This window comes from Electrophorus electricus, chromosome 18 (genome assembly GCF_041902795.1).
Source record: "Electrophorus electricus isolate QZ-2024a chromosome 18, ASM4190279v1, whole genome shotgun sequence".
Classification (NCBI taxonomy): domain Eukaryota; kingdom Metazoa; phylum Chordata; class Actinopteri; order Gymnotiformes; family Gymnotidae; genus Electrophorus; species Electrophorus electricus.
Genome location: NC_137514.1, coordinates 419,716 through 444,925, shown reverse-complemented (window position 1 = coordinate 444,925; position 25,210 = coordinate 419,716). Strand labels below are relative to the sequence as shown.

Below are 25,210 nucleotides of genomic sequence, written 5' to 3'. Positions count from 1 at the left end.
GAGGACGTCCATTAAGGGCAACGGAGAAGTAGTTGGCTAGGGTGGAGGTGGCCATGGCAGCTGAGACAGTAGAAACATGACATCCCACAAGAGAACATTTCCATTCTCCACTCTGCTCCGCTCTCAACTCTCAGAAAGAGAGAGAGAGAGAAAGACAGTAAAAGGGAGGGAGAGAGAATGAGAGTAACAAAGAAAATGAAAGCAAGAAAGAGAGATAGAAATGAAGATCGCTTCCGGGTTGCAAGTACACTGTGCGCGTTTGGCTGCTGCTTTGCTCTGGCTTGGAGTTGTTTTTCCCTTTTCCACTGATTACTGGTTTATTGTCCACATTGATTTAAACCTCACTTTTCTGGTGTGGCATACTGGTTGGGCTTCACTAACCACACCTTTAAACATAGGTGCACTGCTGGATTCTTTGACTGCTACCTGTTGCACTCATGTAGGAACAGCCTAACATGAACTTTCCCTCTTCACATTCCCACCTGGTGTTTGTGTTGGTGATTGTGATCTGTAAGGCTAACATGGTTTATCTAACTTGGCTGATTGATTATGTGGCTGATTATGTGGCTTCACTAGTCAACTTTTAGCTGTGGTGGCTGTAGTGTGGATCCTGGGGTTTATCACTGGATTAGGGTTAGGGTTAGGGTTAGGGTTAGTGTTGGTTAGCCAATGATGCTGAGCTTGTCAAGTGAGTTAGTAAAACTGCACTCCATAAGGATATGCTGTACTATCTCTTTTACTGTCATAATTAAAGACATGTCAGTTAATGACAACTTAATGGCATGTCAATTAATGACATCATGTGTCCTTCTAAACACTACACTAAACAAGTACACAGTATATTGCTATAAATACCAATCTTTGTAATATTGTCACCTAGCAACTTCAGTGTCTGCTTAGGAATTTTCTTGTGCCTTTCAGAACTGTCAGGCCATCTTAGTGATCCTTTACATGTACACACGTGTAATTTATGCTTTTTAAAAGTGTACTCTGAAAATATTAATTTTTCCTCTACAAGCTGCATTTGCTTCCTTTATTCAATAATAATTTGAATATTTGAAGTTGTTTAAATAAAAAAGAATTGTACTACAAATATACTTTAAACCATAGGGCTGATACATCTGCCAATAGGCCATAAAGCCTTCTGTGGACCTCCTCCTTTCAGTCTCAGTGCTGACATTTTATCAGTGCCCAAGGACTTCATTTCTTAAAAGAGCGAGAATTTGAAGGGCATCTTAACTGAATGCTACCTCCGGTCCGCATTCTTGTCCCCAGCAATTTTGAAAGCAAAGGTATGTCCATGCCCCCCTGCCCCCAAAAAACCCTGAGTGTTGTAGTTATTGCATAATCGATTTGTAACAGCCCAAGTGCCGCAGGGCAAGGAGCAGGACGTACAGACTCCCTTGAAAGTGATAGACGTTTATTAAGAGAAGTGAAAGGCAACGGCACTCACAAAAACAGTGAACATGGATACAAATAACAGAACATTGTGAACAGAAAAACACAAACACTAACACAGGCTATGACAAATGTAACGACTCACAAAGACACACACACCAACAGCGCTTTAAATACACAGACATCACAACACTAAACCATGTGCAGGTGTGTGCTAACAACAGGGGCATGGTTACAAACAAGACTAACAATAAACTCCTACTGCACGCGGCGGGCCAAAACACGTGACCAGTGGGAAGGGGAGCATACCGTGACACAATTTCATAATCAAACCAACTCTACAAATTCAGGTTTTGGCTATCCAAAGCCCACTGTCATAGTAACTCTATTTTCCAAATTGAAAATGATCATTATTATATCCACATATGTAAGAAAACAAAACTGAACATGAATGTGCACAAAAACCACAACTAAAGAAATCCAATGTGACTGACAATTGGTCATACTGACAACTGGTCATACAGCATAACGACACACAGGTGACATAGCAAAGGAGAATAAAACACATGCCACCTGTGTGGGGCACAAAACCAAAACATTCAGCATGTGCAACAGAAAAGCATGACACAAACAAAGTACGGTTTGTTAGAGCAAGTGTAAAAGTCTAAACACAAAACAAGGAGAAACAACAACTGTACAAAACAACCTGAGTAGGTCAGTCTGGGTCCACTTATGATGCAGTTCATTTAAACTATGAACACAGGATATGATCTCAATCAATCAAAAAGAAAAATCTAAATATTTATTTATATAGTGCTTTTTACAACAGATTTACAAAATGTTCAAGTCCAGGCCCCCAGTGAGGAAGCCAAGGGGGTGATGTCACACAGGATTGTCACGCCCCCCCCACAAGTCACGTTTCACCCCATTTGTAACCACGCCCACCATAATTGCACGCACCTGCACAGGGTTTAACGTCTTGTGTTTCTTTGTCTATTTAAACCTTTGTTAGTGTGTGTATTGTGTTGGTTATTGTTAGTCTGCTGCTGTATGTTAACACACGTATGTAGTCATTGTTAAATGTTATTGTAGTCTGTGTTTCATTAAATGTGTACATTATGTCTGTCGTTAATGTTGTGTGTGAGTGCCATCGTTATTCGTATGTTATGTTAATAAATGTATCACTTTCTCGAGGGAGTCTGTGCGTCCTGCTCCACACCCTTCGGCACTTGGGCCAGCAGAATCATTACAAGGGCATGATGTCACAAGATGCAACGCTAAACATGAGAGAACAAAGTGATGATAGTGAAAATGAGCAGAGGGAATGTAAAAAATGCCCAAGTATTAATGGATGGATGATGGATGACAGCCCACCACTTGAAGCTCAATCCCAGTAAAACTGAGCTTCTGTACATCCCAAGAACTCCCAGTCCTTATCATGACCTCACAGTTTCCTTTAAGAACTCCCTGGTATCACCATCTGAAGCTGCTTGTAGCCTGGGCATAACTTTGGACAACCAGATGTCGTAATTTTCAACTCATGTTTCAAATCTAACCCAGTCTTGCAGATTTCTCCTTTGTAACATACAAAGGAATCGGCCCTTTCTCTCACAGGAAGCTGCCCAGGTGCTTGTGCAGACTGTTGTAATCTCAAAGCTAGACTACAGCAATTGTTTGTTATATCGACTTATCATTGTCTGGGATAGATCTTGGGATAGATCTTATATGTGCTTTGCACTTATAGGCATCAGAATTGATCCCTGTATTTCAACACCATTCTAGTTCAATGGTATCTTAAACTATAACCTATTGTACTGGCTAGGATGTATTCCATGAGTAAATGATAAAGCACTTTAGTAAGCCGCTCTGGATAAGAGCGTCTGCCCAATGCCGTAAATGTAATAGTTCCTTTAATAGTTGTGTTTTATGAAAAGGAATTTTATAAAGGGGTACATGTTGTAACAATGGTTATGGGTAACACAATTCTGCATGAAAAAAAAAAGTTATTATTGTGCTGTGTTGTGTATCCTGTATTTGTTCTGTGGAGTAGCCAATCCTGTGACATTTACACTGATCACATGGGCAGGAGCAAGAGTGGAAAGAAAGAGAAGGGAGAGTCTCGGGGAAGAAAAAAATCAAAAGGTAAAACAGTTAAGTAACCAAAGATTGTCTTTGATCAAGACTTTTGATATAGTGAGCTTAACTGTTTAGTGAGAGTGCTTAGTATTTTCACACTAAGAGTCAGTACTAAAGTAGCATTTTAGAGTTCTTGATTTTTTTTGCCAGATGAGGGTTTACAGAACCCTAAAACATCCATGTTGCCTAACTAGCCAGCTGGTAGTCAGGGGCGTAGAGACAAGTGAGAGCTGAAACATAATTACAGGCATCGCTCAGTTGGTCAGAAAGTTAAAGCTAACATCTGAGAAGCTAACGCAGCTGTAACTGCTGAGAACCTCTGTGCGTGGGAAGATTCAGGGTTCAAGTATAGGAAAAGGGACTGGAGTAGTCTGGGAGGCGCCATTGTATATGCTGTGCTAAGAGAGGTTAAAGGAACTGGGTTTGGAGAAGGAGTGTTTTATTACTAAGGTCTGATGTTATTTTACTGTGTTATCTCTTAAAGTAAAAGCTGTTAATTTTCATTTAATGAGGTAGAGTGGACGTTATTGATGGCGGTTTATTTGATGTTTAACCTATCACAGTGATGGAGTTGTTTGATAGGTGTTACTCATTACCCATAAGTTGGATGAGGTAAGGGCAAACTCTTGAATTGGGAAGCCTGTTATATAATACAGAAGAGGATAAAGCTCTGAAAATGTATTATGCTTATGGATATGTAATGCCTGAAGCAAATACCATTTTCGCTAGACAAGTTTTAGGCAAAGGTTCAAGGCTCTAGTGAAACATTCAAGCATTTTGACTAAAAAGCTAAACTTGCATGTGGAGGACTGTGCTTTTGCAAACAGTGAAATGGTCAGAGAAATGGTCATGTTTGGCGTGCATACCTCTTCTGTAAGAGAAACTCCCAAGTGTTGGCTCCAAGCTGCCAACATTGCTAGGTCAGGCTCAGCTAAAGACCATTACTGGTGGTGCAAGCAACCCGAGCTTTGCACATGGTCATGAGCAAACTTTGCAGGCAAGAAACTCGACTATAATGAATCTGAGGAGAAGAGAATTTCAAAATGTGTAGGTTTTGTGGCAAGAAAAGGTAGGACTCCAGTGAAAGCTGCCCAGCTAAAGAAAAGTTGTGTGCCAAGTGTAGGAAAATGAACAACTTTGCAAAAGCATGCCTGGACTTAATTAAACTTGTGCTACACCAAACAGAACAGACAGGACAGATGGAACAGAGAACAAACAGGACAGAGAACAGGCAGAACAGAAAACAGACAGATAAATGGAAGATTTTCTTTAAGCACAATTAAAATAATATCATAAATACAATTAAATTAATGTCATGAATAAATGGGTGAAATAAATGGGTGACGCTTTACACACCAAGGCATAAACTACATAAGAGTGAAGAATTCACTGTGTGGCCAAAGAGACAAAGAAATAAGGAAGAAAATTATAAGCAACTTCACTCACCCTTAACTGACCTGGGTAAATTTAATATATAATCATGTCGTTATGCTTTTGAGATTTTTACCTAACTTAACTACCATTCTTTAATTTATTACACAGGTTCACGAAGCAACCTAGATAAGAACATTGATTAAAAAAATACAGATGTAATATTTATATAAGATGAAAAAAAGAAATAAAATATAAATTAAAATGATAGGAATGCAGAACTAAAGTCAGTGGTAAATGTTTAATATAAAACGAAACAGCACAGGAAACAATAATAAAATACATAATTGTACTAGTGCTGTAATAAATTCCATAATCCAGAGAAAGATTACCAATCCTGTCACCAGGTGCCTCTAGGTAGTCCACGTATTCTCTGTGTTCTCGCTCACACCTTGGCCAGGTATTTAAAGAGATATTAAAGGAAAGAATAATTAAATAAATGTAAATAAAATGTTAATGTAAATATATAAACCACAAGTAATGCCAGATTTCCACCCATTAAAGAAATAATACCTCAGATGCATCGAAAACCAAAGTGCAGTTAAGAAGAACATGTTAGAAGTAGTTATGCTTGATGGCATACCCCAAAGCTTTTTACACTCATCATGGCTTTTCCTCATGGAAGTGTTTTGTCACAAACTAATCTCTTTCCTCTTTGAACAGCAACTCAGTCCTCTCCAGCACCTCTGTCCCTCCCTTGCTGGTCTGATAGGTAGGTTTCCATTAATCTTTCCCTAAATTAATTGGAATTTTCTCATCAGTCGTGGTGAGGTAACAGGATCACAACCATAAACAGCTATAGCTGAGAGGTTAGTAGTCTTCTCTCAACCCCTTAGAGCACATCTGACTTTCTTCATTCCCTAAGAGGAGGCAGAACAGCATAATTAAAGGCCTTACAAAATAGAAAAGTCTTAACTTTCTTCTTGAAAGTATGTAAGTTATCAATGGCCTTCAGGTCAGGGCTATGGCAGCAGAAGGCAGCCTCAGAACTCTTTAGTCTGAAGAAACCATCAGCATGTTTTTATCATCTGATCTGAGGGCCCTTGAGGGTGTGTGCCTCATGATCATATTGCTAAGGTTTAGGCGGAAAGACCATATAAACACTTGCAGTAGTATGTAAAGTAAAGTAAAGTAAGCAGTAGTATTTTAAAGTCAGTTCTAGATCATTCTGTTCTGTGATGAGGTCCATAGCCAGACTGGGAGGTCCATAGCCAGACACTTTCCACTTTGAATTTTTTTTTTAATGTGTAAACTGACCTCATCATGAAGGTCAGAAATTCGAGGAGAGCCTACCTTTCAAGCCTAAATAACAGCTACCAAAATAATCCTATATTCCTGTTCAGTATAATTGACAAACGGGTTAATGGAGTTTTAGAATTATTGAGTTTGGTTTTTAGAGGTGCTATTCAATATTGTGTTCAGTTGATAGAACACAGCAATTTTACTTTCTAATTACAACCAATATAGCTGTTGTCTAGGAGGGTGATATAGGATTGACTGCTTGCCTCACAACCTAATAGCAAGATATTCAAAAGTTCTGTATTCCCCAAAACACTGCTGTGTAAAATACATGCTACCTCCCACTTCTTTTATTGAGAAGGGAATCTCTGCAGACCTGCAGACCGGAGCCAGCTACAGAGCTACACTACAGCTCCAAATAAGTAGGACTGGCTGCAAATGGATTGGACATTACACCAAGGGGCGTGGCCAATAGTCCTGCTCCAACTAGATGGGACATGTGTTAGCGCGTCAAGTTAGTGGATTATGGAAAACCTCAGACAGATCAGTGCGTTTGGTAGGCATTGTGTAAGTTAAGTATTGGTTGTAATTAGAATGTGAAATTGCAGTTTCACACACTATTTAGCATGACTAATGACTAAACATCTAAAATAGTTTTGTTAGCTTTGTATACACTGTAATGTATGATCAGTATTCCATTTTTTGTGTGTGTGTGTTAACCTTGTTTTAATATTAGGTTAGCAGTAATGTTGACCAGTACTTTAGCTATATTGTTAATTTAGAATGCTTAAAAATTGTACAAACTAAGCTAAAGTTTTTAAGGCTTGTTGTTGATGTTGTTGTCGTCAGCTTTGGGGAGATGTCTCGGGTAATTTCTTATTAAAAATCATGTCAAAGGTCAACTCAAGCATGTCACTATATGAATTATTTACCACATGTTCAGTGGAATATATCCAAATGCCCATTATATGTGTGTGTTTATCAGCTCCCCCTTCAGTAGGTTCTAGGACTGTTTCAGGCAGCCCCTCCGTCCTCCAATATCTCCTATGGTATGTATGTCACTCTCACTCTGATCTTGTTGGTGAATCAGAAAGACTTTTACTCCGGAGATAAAGTATGATCTACACAGATTGACTTTTGATTCTTAAGGCACTAATTCTGATTATTTATTTATTATTTTAATTTTGATTATGACTGAGATGACCAAAGTCTGGTTATAACTCTAAACATTTAATCTGCCTCTGATGCAGGAGCCAGCAATTGCAAGGGACCTGTCCATTGCTATGATATGGGTAGACAGAAATCAGACAGTTTCATGGTCATGTGACAGAGCAGAGATGTTTGTCTATGCCTGAGTAGGACCATCAGAAAGCCCTCAGTGAGGTCTTGCAGGGAGATAACCCAGAGGCTAAAGAACCCTTTCAGTTTATTTTTTAATACAGAGAGGACATGGATATGGTTTTTGCAAGCTTGTCTTGATGAGCAGAAGCTCCAGGTCAACACCATATTCACTGGTACGCATTGCCCTTCGCCCCATAGTGTCTGAGGCACAGGCACTGGGCTTCAGCGCCCCTCACCACACACTGCCTGAGCTTTTCTTTCATACTGTCGTTTATATGTTGATGAACATCTGAAGAAATAATATTCATTACACTATTTACTTACTTTTTACTCAAGGATTTGTTGGTCCATTAAGTCAAGTTCAAGTTCAAGTTCAAAGTTCATAGTCATACACAGTATAATTGACAGTGAAATGCTTTTGATGACTGCTTTGCACATAAACAAAAGAAAAATACAGAAAAATATATAATGGAAATAAAAAATTGAACTACAATTCTAAAAATGTTTTTGAAAGGAAAAAGAGAAAATACTTATAAGATTAACAAAGTTTGTCTGAAAAATAATGAATATGGATGAATAAATAAGATAAATGAATATAAAATAACTGAATAAGTACAAATGTGATTATATTCAAATACCCAGCAAGGGTGTAGATGTGCAAAATGGCATAATGCAACTAGCAGAAATATGGGTGTGTAAAATATGGCTGTGTATGAAAATTATCACAGGTAATATTGAGGGTAACTATTTGAATACATCGGGTCCACCTGAAATGTATTAAGAGTGGAAAAATACTCTTAGTTTTCAGATCTTGTCAAGTGACGTGAATGTAAAGTTGGGTCTGAAGAAAGCCTGGGAGTTGTACACTGTACACAATTATTAGGCAAGCGAGTATTTTGATTATATCATCATTTATGCATTTATGCATATTTTCCAACTACAAACTGTATAAACTTGAATGCTTATTGGATTTAAGTATATCAGGTGATGTGTATTTGTGTAATGAGGGATGTTGTGGCCTAAGGAGATCAACACTCTATATCAAGGTGTGCATAATTATTAGACAGCTTCATTTTCTCAGGCAAAATGGGCCAAAAAATAAATTTAACGGACTTTGAAAAGTCAGAAATTGTAAATAGTCTTTCAGAGGGATGCAGCACTCTTAAAATTACTAAAATATTTGGACGTGATCCCAGAACCATTCAATGTTTTGTTGCAAATAGTCAACAGGGTTGCAAGAAACGTGTTGAGAAAAAAGACACAAATTAACTGCCAAAGATTTGAGAAGAATCAAACATGAAGCGACCAGGAACTCAATATCCTCCAGTGCTGTCATATTCCAGAACTGCAACCTACCTGGGGTACCCAGAAGTACAAGGTGTTCAACTCAGAGACATAGCTACGGTAAGGAAGGCTGAAACCTGACCACCACTGAACAAGACATAAGGTGAAACGTCAAGACTGGGCCAAGAAATATCTGAAGACAGATTTGATGAGACATGAGTGACTCTTCATGGACAAGATAGATGGGCTCGTAGCTGGATCAGTAATGGGCATAGAGCTCCACTTCGACTCAGACGCCAGCAAGGTGGAGGTGGGGTACTGCTATGGGCTGGCATTATTCAAAATGAGCTAGCTAGACCTTTTTGGATTGAAGATGGACTACAAATCAACTCCCAAACCTACTGGCAGTTTTTAGAAGACACTTTCTTCAAGCAGTGGTACAGGAAAAAGTCTGCATCTTTCAAAAAGACCATAATTTTTATGTTTTATCCTTAAAAAGGAGATTTACGGTGAAGGAAAACAGTACAGCTCTCTCAACAGTGTCTGGGAGGTTGTGGTTGATGCTGCACAAAAGGTTGATCATCAACAGATTTAGAAACGGACAGATTCCATGAATGGAAAAGTTATTGAAAAGTAGGATGGCTATATTGGTCACTGATTTTTTTTCTTTCTGAAATGTTTATTTGTAAATTGAGTTGTTTATTATTCTCACTTTAACAGATGAAAAACAAGTGAGATGGGTAAATTTCCATTTTTCATTTAGTTGCATAAAGATTCTGCAAACTAATAGTTGCCGAATAATTATGCACTCTGGTAGAAATCTTCCTGGACAGATTAGAGAAACAATATAATGATTGCTGCAATTGCTGTGCTATGAATTAACTTGGAGGCAAGGGTAAAAAAAGAAAAATAAAGTTTATTCAAAGATTTAGCCTGAGGGCATCTCAGTTACACACACGCACGTGTCCGTAAGGGACAGCAGGTGTTTGGCGTGTGTAAGGGAGAGGATGACTTCCCCTCTCTCACAGCCCACCTTTATACTGTTCATCCAAAGCAGTGAGAAAAAGAACCAACTCCCAACTAGGAGTTGTTTTGTCCTGCTGCCCCTATCTTCCCAGCACCAGTGTCAAGAACCTGGGTGGGCCAGATAGTGGGCAAGGTCGAGGTCAGAGACAAGAGGAAGTGCCTGTAACATCTTAACTTACTGCACAAACTGTTCAGGAGCTTGATTAACTATACATTTTCCATAACAGCACACACAGATATACTCATAAGAAAGCCAAAACCTCACATTTACTTTCTTAAATATTCAGGCTTGAGGTTTATTTACATTTTGGATTAACCAAGAGCACTGTAGTTGTTCAATAACAAAATGAATACTAAAAAAATACAACTTGCCTAATAGTTGTGCACATTATGTGAAGATGTAGCCTACATTAACATTGAATAAGACAGAAGTTGATTTAAAGTGCTTGTGTAATTTTGACTGATGTGAAATACTGCCTTTGTTCATTTAAATGATCACCTTACTTTGTTTCAATCAAAAATATTTATTTCATTTGAATAAAACCAGTTAAACTATTAAGTTTTGTTTTGATAATTATTGTGCTCATGTTGTACATTTAGCCAGGGTTTCTTCCATGACATAATGGCTTGACTGCGAGCTGGTCGCCCAAGGTCATCTGCTCCCTCTTCTTGTCTCCTTTACCTTTATATCTATCTATCTATCTATCTATCTATCTATCTATCTATCTCTCTCTCTCTCTCTCTCTCTCTCTCTCTCTCTCTCTCTCTCTCTCTCTCTCTCTCTCTCTCTCTCTCTCAGCACAGGAGTAGCTCATGGTGGGCACGGGAACAGCTTGTGGCTCCTTCATGCAGAGAACATCTAATCTTTACTAACCTTGTCTCTTTCCTTTCTATGTAGACCCTTACATGCCTCACTTTTCCCCCCCATCATCATGTAGATTTAGATATAGGATATAGGACACTTATATACTCTGTGCTTTCCTCAATGAAGTGGAACGCTCTTGATTCACTACCTTGGTGTCAGGGTCTCTTGACTTCCGCGGATCCAGCTACAGAGGATGGAGGGCAGAGGGTAACTTGAAGGAGATCGAATCTGAAGGACTGGTCACTTTGAACCAGTTTCTAACAACTGGGGCTCCTTATTGCCCCTATTCTTGCCCCAAATAGGAGTCCAGGCTTTTTGCTAGCCTGCTGATTGTTGAAGCAATAATTACTTCAGCTTAGCTCTTTCTTTTAGGCACTTTGAAGACAACAACCCATCACTGCTCAGGCCAATCCATGGCTGTAAGATTGACTGCTGCTATAGTGTTTATAGCAATTTGGGCATTTGGTACCAGTGTCAAGTCTAAGTACTGTTCATCCTTCCATTAAATGGAACATGAAGAACCTAGCTTGGACTTCTGGATGTTGATTTCATATGCTAATAACTTCTGATCTCATTGACCACCTCAGTGGGGGGAAGGGGTGGAGAGCTCTATATTTACAAAACTGAACTGAAACAATGCCCTCAGAATGTTTATTCAAGAGGAGCAACAGGTTTCTTCAATGTGACATCACATCATCCAGCAAATCCAATCAGTGGGAAAATGAGGTTTTGTTTTGTTTGTCACCTCTAAGAGGCTGTGCAAATTCAGCTGTAATTCACTGATGGCAACCATGGCATGATAGTTTCTCTTAATGTTTTTGTATCAAATTCTCTCACATTGCTGCAGATGCTGCCACTCTGTCTTTGAGAACTACACCTTCAGATTCCCCTAAGAAAACATAATAAATAAGGCAGTCAATTCCTGAAATAACATTTATCTAAGTGAATACCCACATCCAAACAAGGCCATATCCTGTCTCTAAACCCACCGGGTAGAACTGGGCCTGCAGGCTAGCTGCAGGGCCGGAGCCAGGCTCGAAAAATAGAGGTCCGGGCTGTGGGGGTTTTAGTCAAAATTACACATAAAAACATTACATAATTAGAAAGAGACCTGTTCCTAAACAATGTTTATTCCTCTCTTCATGGTGCCATTTACTATTTCTCCAGGACCATGGTGCAACACAACACAAAACAAATGTAATAGACAACACACTACATGAGTGCAAACAATACAGGGCAAAATGTCATACAATAAATAAATACAGGACAGGACCAATACACAATGAACAGACATTTATTTTGACCAGTACACAGTACTAATGAGGGTTGTGCATAGGAGTCAGGGACATGCTGTACTGAACATAGCAGTCACCTGGGGTAGCCAGAATAGTTCAGAGTTCAGTGCTGATTTTGTACATTACTCTAGCAGCAAGTAGGAATAATGTACAAGAGTGCAAAAGGAGTGCATATTATGTGTGTGAAGTGTGACTTCAGCAGTTAGTCCGATACAAAAACAATGTGCGTGTATGGATATGTATGTACAGCAGATGAAATAAGTATTGAACAAGTCACCAATTTTCTAAGTAAATATATTTCTAAAGGTGCTATTAACATGAAATTCTCACCAGATGTCGGAAACAACCCATCCAATCCACACATGCAAAGAAATCAAACCATAGATGTCCATAAATTAAATTGTGTGTAATAATGAGAAATAACACAGGGAAAAAAGTATTGAACACATGAAGAAAGAGAGATGCAAAAAGTCATGACACCAGCTGAAATCTACCAGTAATTAGAAAGCAATCCTGCGACTTGGTGCAAATTAATATCAGCTGGTTCAACTGATGGCCTATAAAAAGGTGTCTACCAAGATGCCACACAAGAAACATCTCATGATGGGTAAAACCTGTGAGCGCTCTCTCATGACCTTTGCAACCTTATTGTTGCAAAACATGCTGATGGCATTGGTTACCGAAAAATTTCTAAACTACTGAAGGTTCCAGTGAGCACTGTTGGGGCCATAATCCGGAAGTGGAAAGAACATCATTTCACCATAAACTGGTCAAGAGTTGTCCAAGAGCAAAGGACCACCCGTGGAGAGCTACAGAAAGACCTGGAATCAGCAGGTACAATTGTTTAAAAGGAAACGATAAGTAATGCACTTAACCTCCATGGCCTGTACGCTCTCCATGCAAGACTCCATTGTTGAAGAAAAAGCATGTTGAAGCATGTTTAAAGTTTGCTCAACAACATTTAGACAAGCCTGTGAAATACTGGGAGAATATAGTCTGGTCATATGAGACCAAAACAACTGTTTGGATGCCATAATACACACCATGTTTGGAGGTCAAAAGGCACTGCATATCACCCTAAAAGCACCTTACCAACAGTGAAGTTTGGAGGTGGGAACATCATGGTGTGGGGATCTTTTTCAGCATGCAGCACTGGCACGTTTTATATAATTGAAGGAAGGATGAATGGATGAATGGGTTGTTACCGACATCTGGTGAGAATTTCCTATCAATAGCACCTTTAGAAATATATTTACTTAGAAAATTGGTGATGTGTTCAGTACTTATTTCACCTGCTGTATGTGTGTGCACGCACGCGCGCATAGAACAGTGCATAGAACTGTCCATTTGTTTGGAATTGGACTTAACCAGAGTTCAGGAGTCTGATGGCTTCTGAGCAGCTGTTGCACAGTCTAGAGGTGAGGGACCGGATGCTGCAATACCTTTTTCCAGATGGCAAAAGGGTGAACAGGTTGTGTGATGGGTATCTGGGGTCTTCCACAATGCTGGTGGATTTGCAGATGCAACGTGTTGTGTAGACGTCCATGATGGAAGGAAGAGAGACCCCAATGATCTTCTCAGCTGTTCTCACTATTCTCTGAAGGGTCTTGTGGTCAAACACTGTGCAGTTCCCTAACCAGGTAGTGATGCAGCTGTTCAGGATGCTCTCTGTAGAAGGTAGTGAGGATGGGTGACGGGACATGGGCTTTCCTCAGCTTCCGAAGGAAGTAGAGACGTTGCTGAGCTCTCTTGGTAACGGAATGGTGTTCAGGGTCCAGGTGAGATTCTCCGCTAAGTGACCACCAAGGAACTTGATGTTCTTGACGAGCTCCACTGAGGAGCCGTTGATGGTAAGATGGGAGTGATCTCGCCTTGCTCCCCTAAAGTCAACAACCATCTCTTTTGTTTTGTCAACATTCAGATACAGGTTGTTGACCTTGCACCAGATCACCAGTTCTCCCACGTCCTCTCTGTATGCGGACCTGTGATCCTTGTTGAGACCCACCACAGTCGTGCCATCAGCAAACTTGATGATGTGATTTGAGCTGTGCATTGCTGCACAGTCATGAGTCAGCAGTGTGAACAGTAGAGGGCTGAGTACGCTGCCCTGGGGAGCAACAGTGTGGTGGTGTTGGAAGTGCTGCTCCAGTCAAGAAATCCAGGATCCAGTTGCAGAGGGAGATGTTCAAGCCCAGTAAGCTCAACATTCCAATCAGATGCTGAGGAACAATGTTGTTGAATGCTGAACTGAAGTCTATGAACAGCATTCTTACGTTGGTGCCCTTTTTATCCAGATATTCGAGTGACAGATGGAGTGTGGTGGAGATGGCATCATCCGCAGAGCGGTTGGAGGGGGACACGAACTGCAGAGGGTCCAAAGAAGGGGGAAGCTGGGTCTTGATGCATCTCATGACGAGTCTCTGGAAGCATTTCATGATGATGGATGTGAGTGCGACGGGACGGTAGTCATTGAGACACGACAACGTGGGCTTCTTGGGCACGGGGACGATGGAGGTAGTCTTGAAGCATGTTCGGACAACGTTGCAGCTCAGAGAGATAATGAAGATGTCCGTCAGGATATCTGCAAGCTGGTCAGCACATTCTCTGAGCACACAACCTGGGATGTTGTCTGGACCAGCAGCTTTCCATGGGTTAACTCCACACAGAGTTCGCCTCACATCAGCCACAGTCAGGCACAGCACATGGTCATTTTGCAGAGGGATGGACTTCTCCACTGCAACGTTGTTCTTCGCTTCAAACCGTGCATAGAAGTCATTTAGTGTATCTAGGAGGGAGGCATCACTGTCACAGGAAGGTGATGTTTCCTGTAGTTAGTAATGGCCTGAATGCCCTCCCACATGCGCCGTCTGTCACCAGTGTCTCTGAAGTGTCCATAGATCCTCTATGCATGTGCACACGTTACTTCCCTGATCGCACATGACAGTTTAGCTCTCGTTTTTCTAAGAGCCCTTCTGTCACCTGCTCTGAAGGCTGAGTCACAGGTCCTCAGTAGCATGTGCACCTCAGCAGTCATCCATGGCTTCTGTTTGGGGTGTGTGATGATGGTCTTGGAGACAGTAACATCATCAATGCACCTGCTGATGTAGCCAGTCACTGTTGCTGTATACACCTCCAGGTTAACAGTGTCACTGTCAGTAGCAGCCTCCTTGAATGTAATCTGCTCAAAACAGTCCTGAAGAGCAGAGATGGCTCCTGCTGGCCAGGTCCCCACCTGCCTCAGAAGTGGTTTCGAGCATCTTGACAATCAGTCTATATGCAGGGATCAACATTATAGACATGTTATCAAGAGTATTCAAGGTGGGGGCGGGGCTTCACCCAGTACGCACTGGAGATGTTTGTGTAAACAAGATCCAGCGTGTTCGCTCCTCTCATTGCAAAGTTGACATGTTGATGGAATTTAGGCAGTACTGACTAGAGATTTGCGTAGTTGAAATCTCCGGCAACAATAAACAGTCCGTCTCAATGAATGTTCTGCAGTTCACCAAGTCACTCCATACAGCTCCTGGAGAGCCTCTCGTGCGCTAGGTGGAATGTACAGCATGATGATAAACACAGACGTGAATTCCCGTGGTAAATAAAAAGGTCTGCATCTAACAATAACAAACTCCACCAGAGGTGAGCAGTACTTAACAACAAGCACAGACTTTACACCAGGTCTCATTGATATAAACGCATACTCCCCCGCCGCATGTTTTGCCAGAGAGTGCATCGTCTCCATCAGTACGGATTGAGGTTAATCCCTCCATCTGAATGGCAGCATCTGGAATATTGTCACTGAGCCACGTTTCAGTAAAGACTAAAACACAGCAGTCTCTGAACTCTTGCTGTATAGTTTTATATTAATCTTATACGAATAAGCAGTCATATTTCACCTGCCCACCTTCCGTTGCGATTGACACACAGGCTGTCTCATCTGCTTTGATATTTCTCAATGTTTTTATTAATATCTGTGATAACACAATGTAGGAATATGGTTCAAACATTTCCTGGATTTACAGAATCTGCTCTTTCAATTGTGTTGATAGTAAGAGTTAAGAGCCTATGGTTAGGTTATCTATGGTTATTTAACCTAGAGGTTAGGTACAAGTTAAGATGCATGTCTCCTGCCTCTCACCATGTGAATGAAACTAGCTAGCTAGTTTACATTTATGCACAGATGAACATCTCTACCACACTTCATCTGGCACTCATCTGGCACACATCTGGATAAAAAGGGCACCTATGTAAGAATGCTGTTCATAGACTTCAGTTCAGCATTCAACATCATTGTTCCTCAGCATCTGATTGGAAAGTTGAGCTTACTGGGCTCGAACACCTCCCTCTGCAACTGGATCCTGGATTTCTTGACTGGTAGACCTCAGTCAGTCTGGATCAGGAGCAGCACTTCCAACTCCACCATATTGAGTACTGGTGCTCCCCAGGGAAGCATACTCAGCCCTCTGCTGTTCACACTGCTGACTCATGACTGTGCAGCAAGGCACAGTTTGAACCACATCATCAAGTTCGCTGATGACATGACCGTGGTGGGTCTCAACAAGGATGACGAGTCAGCATACAGAGAGGAGGTGCGAGAATTGGTGAGCTGGTGTAAGGTCAACAACCTGTATCTGAATGTTGACAAGACAAAAGAAATGGTTGTTGACTTCAGGAGAGCAAGGCGAGATCACTCCCCGCTTGCCATCAATGGCTCCTTAGTGGAGATCGTCAAGTTCCTTGCTGAACATCAAGTTCCCTCGTGTTCACTTAGCGGAGAACCTCACCTGGACCCTGAACACCAATTCCATCATCAAGAGAGCCCAGCAACGTCTTCCTTTGTTCAAGTTCAAGTTTGGTTCAACTTTGGAATCTCCCATCACCCATCCTCACTACCTTCTATAGAGCTACTATAGAGAGCATCCTGAGCAGCTGCATCATTACCTGGTTTGGGAACTGCACAGCCTTTGACCACAAGACCCTCCAGAGAATAGTGAGAACAGCTGAGAAGATCATTGGGGTCTCTCTTCCCTCCATCACAAACATCTACACAACACGCTGCATCCGGAAAGCCACCAATATTGTGAAAGACCCCACACACCCCATACATGAAGTGTTCACCCTTTTGCTATATATATATATATATATATATATATATATGCTTATACACAGTCTCACACACACATGCATGCATGCATGCATACATACATACATACATACATACATACATACATACATATCGATATACACACATTGTTTTGTATCGGACTAGTGCTGAAGTCAAACTTCACACAAATAAAATATGCACTCCTGTTGTAGTCTTGCACATTATCCTACTTGCTGCTAGAGTAATTTGTAAGCTGGAATTGTACATTGTGTACATATGTACAATGTACATACACATATATCCATATATACATTACTTTACATATTCCCAGTACTATGTATTGGACTAAATAATTGCACTGTCTATTCATTTTGTATTTGTCCTCTCCTGTATTTATTATTGTTTATTTAATGTTTATGACATTTTGCACTATATTGGATTGTTTGCACTTGCGTAGCATGTTGTCTGTTGCACTGTTGTTTTGTGTTGCACCATGGTCCTAGAGGAACATCGTTTCATTTTTGCTGTGTACTTGTATATAGCTGAAATGACAATAAAGCCTCTTTAAACTTTGAACATGAACTTGAAAGGCTGTCATTTGATGACATGGAGTTGGATTACGCTTGGTGTGTTTGTTGATGCTGCTGTTGATTCTTTGTTGATTCTTTTTACTTTTTGCTGCAAATATATATATATATATATATATATATATATATATATATATATATATATATATATATATATATATATATATATATATATATATATATATATATATAATTTTTATTTATTTTTAATTTTTTTTTGAGGACCGCTTTCTTAAGGGTATTTTTTCCTTTCCTTTCACTTTTCTTCATCTTTTGAGCCTCACTATTGCACTAAAATGTGCATATGTATACAGTGTTGCTTAAAAGTAAGACTTACTTAAACCATCATTAACATCTTATTATTTTCCAATCTTTACTGTCTATGAGCAATATTCACTTTTTAGGCATTGTAAAAAAGTTGTTGCTTATTATTTAAGTAAAGAATAATATATAAAACATTTTCTCTTGAGAAACACACAAGTGTGTGTGTGTGTGTGTGTGTGTGTGTATATATATATATATATATATATATATATATATATATATATATATATATATATATGCACACATAATAAAAAACAGATGGCATTTTCATTTTATTGAGCATGATTGAGAACCAGTTTGTTAATGGTTTGATAGATTTCATTGTTCGTATAATAAATTTAAAAAAGAAAGAAAATATTTTTGTCCCAACACAAATATTTCGAATTAATATCAATATCACAACGTATCAATTAGCACAACCTATAAATGAATACAACAGCTTTGCTATACTAAAATATGATCAACATTTACAATTCTAAAATTTTATTAGTATTTATATAGCTATTTTTTAGATTGCATAAATATAAATAAGCAGATTTATATGTAATTATACTTTGGTAAAAATTAAGTTAATTTAATGTAATAACATTAAAAAGACATGGTGAGATATTATGGCAGTGATTATTATATGTTTCACTATAGGATCCAAAACATATAATCACTTTAGATACTGGTTATATTCAGGGTCATTGGAGTGAATTTAATGTGCAGTGTGACACAGTTATCACACTGCATTTTTGGTAACTGATGTGTATTTGCAGAGTTTGATGGTTATAGCACTGCATGCAACGTGACCAACAGGAGTCCGACAAACAGAGAGAGACACCACGGTCCTGCATCACGATGAACTGTTGCATATCCTGTAAGCATATATGCACACACATTAAGTAGTGAGACAAAATTTAAAATAACTTCTGCTTTCCTTAAGTAGTGCATCCTTATATGCATTAGTCCCTGTAATGGCAATTAAGGTCATCTTTATAGTAATATCATTATGGACTAAGGTAATAGTTACATTAATGCCATTATGTGCTACGGTAATCGTTACAGTAATTGCATGGACTACGGTAATAACAGTAACAGGTAATCGTTACAGTAATTATGGACTAAGGTAATCATTACAGTAATGATATGGAATAAGGTCATCGCTGCAGTAATGATAAGGACTAAGCTAATAATTACAGTATTGATATGGACTATGGTAATCTTTGCAATAAAGACACTGACTCAGGTAATCATTACAGTAATGATATTATGGACTAAGCTAAAAATTACAGTATTGATATGGACTAAGGTAATCATTACAATAACTAATGCAGCACTTGTCACTGCAATAATATGCAATAAAACATTTACAGTAAAGATATTGTGTAATATAGCACACATTTTATTAATACAAAGTAATACTCATATTAATGAAAAGCTTATTCATATAGCTTATAGCAGAGGCGCAATTTGTATAATTTCAAATGATGTTACCTCCTGTGCTGTTGGTAGTTGTCAAGATGGTTTGTGTGGTGGTGCTGTTTATAGGTGAAGATGTGGTGGGGTTTTGTTTTCCTCCAGTCAGTCCGATGCCCAGGGTGTCCAGATCAGACTGGTACTGCTGTGTCTCCCAGAACTGGACCAACGTGCTGCTCTCAAACATCTTCAGAATAGGTAGATTCACCCCCAGTAGATCACGAACTGTATTCACATTCAGGTCCTGAGACACAAAATGTAGAAACTCACAAATACACACAAAAAAATGTTTTTTTCATTTTTGTAAACTTTTAAAACCTTTAAAATAAAAATGTAGTTTAATAGCAAATTCCTTCCTATTTCTCCAATGAGAATGCAGACAGCTGTGCCCTACTATGGTATCTAGGAAGAGCACCTAGGTCAGGAGCCAAGCTCTGCAGAATAGATCTCAACTCTGCCCCAAAGAAACAACTGGTAAAGATGTTGAGGACACGTGCATGCGTGCACATACACACACAAAATCCCCACCTGTGCTTATTCTAGTCAGTTGTTTTGTTATATCATACCTTGACCACATCACGGTTCAGATTAATGAAGGTGGTAATGTCCATATTGATGTTCTGAGTAGCGAGATTTATTATATCCGACCGAGGAGCTCCACCTACAAACACATAGACATGCAGTGATGTATTTATTTTGGATGACTGAGTGAAAACTAATTGGAAAAAAATATCCCAAGGCACTGATAAAATGGAACTTAAAATATCAGTCCTACCCGTGTTTGCAGCTGAGTCTGAGAGTGTATGTATACATGAGAATTTTAAAGCCTGTAGTGGATATTCTTTGTTCATGTGGGGAATACCTGTTGTGTATGTATATTATGTGTGTTTACCTAGGAAAGATCTGATGAGCAGGAAGAACTCTGTGGCATTGCTGTGTAGAGAGCTGAACGAGATGTCGGCGATGTTATACAGAGCTGTTTTCTGATCGATGGTGCAGTTGGACAAGTCAATAGGGTTTGCATATCTGCAGAAAGAAAAACAGCAAGGAGACACAGTATTTTACCATTATATTCCTGTATTGTTTTGTTTTTAGCATTGATGTAAGAAACATCATGGAATTCTGACATCTATTGGATTTATTTAATTTTTCTGACTGGCCACAACTGGCAAGATATGTGACATCAATATCATGTAATGTCCTGCAGCATCATGTGTCATACAAACTCCTGCAGTGTCATACAGGGTCATGAAGTGCCATACAATGTCATATATTCATGACTGTGTGTGAGTGTATGTGTTTGTTGTGTGTGGTGGAAATGCTGTTCTACTGTATACAAGCAGCTGTGAAGGGTGAACTACTGTAACCAAGAACAAATTCCTTATATGTGTGAGGATATTTGGCCAATAAAGCCAGATTCTGATTCTGATAGTGTCATACAGGGTCCTGCAGTGTCGTAGAGGGTTATACAGTGTCATGCAGGGTCCTGCAGTGTCATGCAGGGTCCTGTAGTGTCATACAGAGTTATACAGTGTCATAAAGGGTCCTGCAGTGTTGTACAGGGTCCTGCAGTGTCATACAGGGTTATACAGTGTCATGCAGGGTCCTGCAGTGTCATGCAGGGTCCTGTAGTGTTATACAGGGTCTTGCAGTGTCATGCTTGTTATGCAGGGTAATGTGATAAGCTACCAAGTCAATTGCCCCAACTTGCTGTGTCCTTTCAAACAGGTAATGATGTGGTGCAGCCTTATGTCATCACAAATCTGGGCAGGGGTTGCAGAAATCTGCAAGTTTTTCTACTTTATTATATGTATTTCTATGAATTACATATGTTTCCATCCAATATGTTGCTTAGTTACTGTAGTTCTGATTGAAACATTTTTTCCCTCTCTTCAACCTGGTCAAGCCAGAACTCTTAACAGACCTCCTAACAGATACTCAGAAAATACTCAGATACTCAGAGGCTGACTACCTCTACCTCTGATTACTTAACAACTAGCTCAGGCCTGGGCTGGGTCATTACCCTGTTCTTATTTGCTGCATTCTGTATTGGCTTGTTTGCATATTCACCCTGTTATGGATTCTTGCATTCAATGTTGATGAACAAAAAAATTTCTAAGACATCCTTTAAAATCTTAGGGCATTTTCTCTGGTTTTGCATATTTTGTTAAATTCACTTTAAAGGTTCTTATTTATAGTATGATACACATATGTTTCATATCAAAATGTTCAGAACAATCTCAGCTCTCTTCCTAATGAGGTACCATTTGACCTAGACCACTGCATAAAGAAATATGGCCATAAAGCTGAAAGTTTGAGGACCAATTTTAGAAATATAATATATCTCATGTGAAAAAATACCTTTTCTAGTGTGAACCAATTGTTTCGGTGTTTGAAATACATTTACCAAAGTGATTGGTTAACAAAAGTCATTAAATATGAATAAAGTAGTATAGAAATGTGTGATAAATATCCAAAAAGTATATTTTTTTCAATTGTTTACTGAGTAAAGGTCTGATGTCTCAATCTTAGAGGGACTTAGAGGAAATGAAACTAAACAATGTGATTTTATATTATATATCAAGGCTCATAGAATATCAAAAATATCAAGCTTCATGTGTGCAGGTGAGAAATGAGCATTACAACAACTATAATCAAAATATGGCAAAAAACAGAAGACTCAGCTACACAGGACAGTATTGCGTATGGTCGAAACATATCCATTCATCTGCACTACACTAGCTTACTTTCACATAAAAAAAAAAAAAAACATTTAACGAAGCAAACATTTACTAATGGACAGTCAAGTTTGTCAAACAAATGTCATGACTGTTGTATTACAAATCACTTACATGAATTTTGCACCGAAGCAGCACTTAGCTAGATAGCTAGTAGCAGACATTGTGTCTACATATGATTAGTTATCCAAGTCCACTATTATATACTATTTTGTATTGTAAAATAACATTAACTTAGCCATCATCATAATAATTGTCACGGAATCCCCCCACAAGTCATATGGTATCGCCCTCCGTGTGCAGGGGGATTCATATGTGTACTGTTTTGTAACCACGCCCCCCAGGATTGCACACATGTGTGTAGGGTTTAATGTTACGTGTTAGTTTGTCTATTTAAACCCCTGTCTGTGTGTGCACCATTGTTGGTGATTGTAGCTATGTAGCATAAGTAGCTTTGTCACTACTTATGTGTTAAAGTCGATCTATGTAAACATCGCTGTAGCCGTAACGTTAGTCTGTGCACTCACCGTTAATGTGTATGTGTTCTTCGCTCAATGTTAGTGTAATCATGTTCACCGTAGATGTATGTGAGTTCCACCTATGTTGTCCACGTAATGTCAATAAATGTCATTCACCGTCGAGAAAGTCTGTACGTCCTGCCCCGCTCCCGCCGTACTCGGGCCAACAGCCTTACTATGCATCAAGTGTGCATCAAGTGTGTTATGATTTAGCACTAGAATGGCTAAAGACTACGTTTTTGTAAGGCAAACACACCCTGCTACTGGCCTGCCACCCTGCTTTGAAGCGTTCAGTGCCTATTGTAAGGACAGAGAGTAAGGACAAAACACTGACCGCCACATACAAAGAAAGCTTGTATTTAATTTTTTACTCAGTATTTGTTTGCTTATTTACTAATGAGCATGCATGTGCTTGCGTGTGTGTCCATGTGTGTTTGCATGTGTCTACTTACCTTAGGTTTTCAGCAGTTATTTTGCTGAGTGCACTAGTGTTCAAAGAACAGATGTCCGACATGATAGCATTTATTTCAGAGTGTGGCCAGGAACGCGAAGATAATTCATAATCACTGCATTAGTCTACACACACACACACACACACACACACACACACTCACAAAAGTGAACACATTATTTCTCTAGCAAAAAAACATCTAAAATAACATGGGTATATTGACACTAGTACAACCTTATGACTGACTATTAAATCCCAGCCAATATATGTTAACACATGTTTGATATTTAAGTTCCCTCTTCTCAATACATTCAACACACAAACACTGATGGATTTGTTACCTGATCTGAAGTCCAGGCCCCATTAACTGGGTTCATTAAAGTGGCCAGAGTGTCTAATGAGGTGATGTTCCAACTGTTGATTTCACTGACATTGGCCACACGAGATGTGGAGCCCAGTAACTGCACCACACTGTCCCCAAGGCCTGATGGGTATGCCTGCAACACACACACACACATACCAGCAAATCTGAAACAACATTCCTTTTGGAAGTAAGCCGTGAACACACCCAGACCTCCCAAAACATACATCCTAAACAAACTAATGTATTCTATTAGTAATATCTAAGCAATATCAGAAAACTATGTTGGAAACACACAAACAGACACATACACACTCTCATCAACTCTACATTATTAAATAGTATTTAAAAAGGTACTTAGCAAAGCTGACCTGGTTTAGTTTGTTCAGAATGACCATTTCCATGCTGGGATCCACCACTATCTGAGTGATAGCTACCAGGTTGTTTATTAGCACAGTTACATTCAGACACAAATCAAACTGAGTGGAAGTGTAGCTCAAAATGAACGACTGATCCGCAATTGTTGTGTCTGTGATGTAACCCGCAGTACATCCTGACAGACACAGAGAGAAGAAATTAATTTATTTACTGTCTTTCTGTGACAGTTATACTACATTGCAAAAAACCCTAAATCTAAGACTAACCATTGTTTGTTTTTGTCTGTAATGAAGACCCAGAACTATACTTGTACTGTATTTGTGGAGACAGTTTATGGATTGGAGGACATAATCCTATAACCTGTAGTCTCTGTCAGTGTGGGCATGTTTGCACTGATACCTGTATCACATCTGCGTCTGAGATTTTGCTTGGATGCATTAAATAAACTTTGTAGCTTTGTTACTGGGTTGTTCTTGGCCCTCAGGGCTGACATGAATATGTAAGTACATGAAAAATATGTAAGTACATGAAAGAATTTAATAAAATGTATACAACACACCCTGCCTCATTTAAGAAAAGAACAGGTTACATACAAAGTTAAATTTGTTCCAGAAGTATTGGTTTAAGTAGAGAGGCAGGGGGCCTAACTGTTGTAGTGTCTGCAGATTCCATGTTGATAGATTTCTGAAAACAAAAGTACAACCTGTGAGACGCAGCTCCTGATGAACTAATGAACAATGCAATGTGTGAGATCTCCCACAGGTGTTCACATTACACATAAACATTCTCTTAAGGAAGTAAAGTATTTTCATTTTAAATTATTTTTAAATTGTATTTATTAATTTATTTGCATTTTTATTATATATATATATATAATATATATATATATATAAAGACTCTCAAATATAACAATTTATCAGTAAAGATTCTGTCATTTGCTTTATAACAGCTTTGAATCCTCTTTCCTCATCTATACACTATAAGTGCATTATTCATTGTTTAATGTCTCTTACCCATAGTTTGTGTTGCCACTGAAGAGCAGTGTCTGTATACCCGAGACCTGAGAGTCAGTCAGGTCTCCACAGTTCTTTAACTTCTCTATGATGAGTGGGTCAGACTTCTGGATGTAGGATGAGTTTAGTGTGCAGGTCATATTACCCAGAATATCCACCTGAGTCTTGTTCAGATTGAAGCCAGAAATACCCTTGAACAGCACAAAAGACATAAATGTGAGAGTATGTGTGTGTGTGTGTGTGTGTGTGTGTGTGTGTGTGTG

At 39.2% G+C, this 25,210-nt stretch overlaps 1 protein-coding gene and 1 long non-coding RNA gene across 2 annotated transcripts; one reads left to right on the top strand and one right to left on the bottom strand.

Moving 5' to 3' along the window:
* Positions 1-18,760: 18,760 nt before the first annotated feature.
* Positions 18,761-20,512, top strand: LOC145652049 (uncharacterized). The gene is made up of 4 exons (XR_014118240.1): positions 18,761-18,889; positions 19,594-19,686; positions 19,861-19,962; positions 20,385-20,512. It is a non-coding gene; the product is annotated as an uncharacterized LOC145652049 (long non-coding RNA).
* Positions 18,762-25,160, bottom strand: LOC145652048 (mesothelin-like). The gene is made up of 9 exons (XM_081701293.1): positions 24,948-25,160; positions 24,334-24,618; positions 23,928-24,109; positions 23,537-23,692; positions 23,197-23,320; positions 20,381-20,514; positions 20,055-20,149; positions 19,507-19,732; positions 18,762-18,887 (listed from the first exon to the last, which is right to left on the bottom strand). The coding sequence occupies exons 5-9, from the start codon at positions 23,256-23,258 to the stop codon at positions 18,799-18,801; spliced, it is 606 nt and encodes a 201-aa protein (XP_081557419.1). The 5' UTR covers positions 23,259-23,320; positions 23,537-23,692; positions 23,928-24,109; positions 24,334-24,618; positions 24,948-25,160; the 3' UTR covers positions 18,762-18,798.
* Between the last annotated feature and the right edge of the window lie 50 nt (positions 25,161-25,210).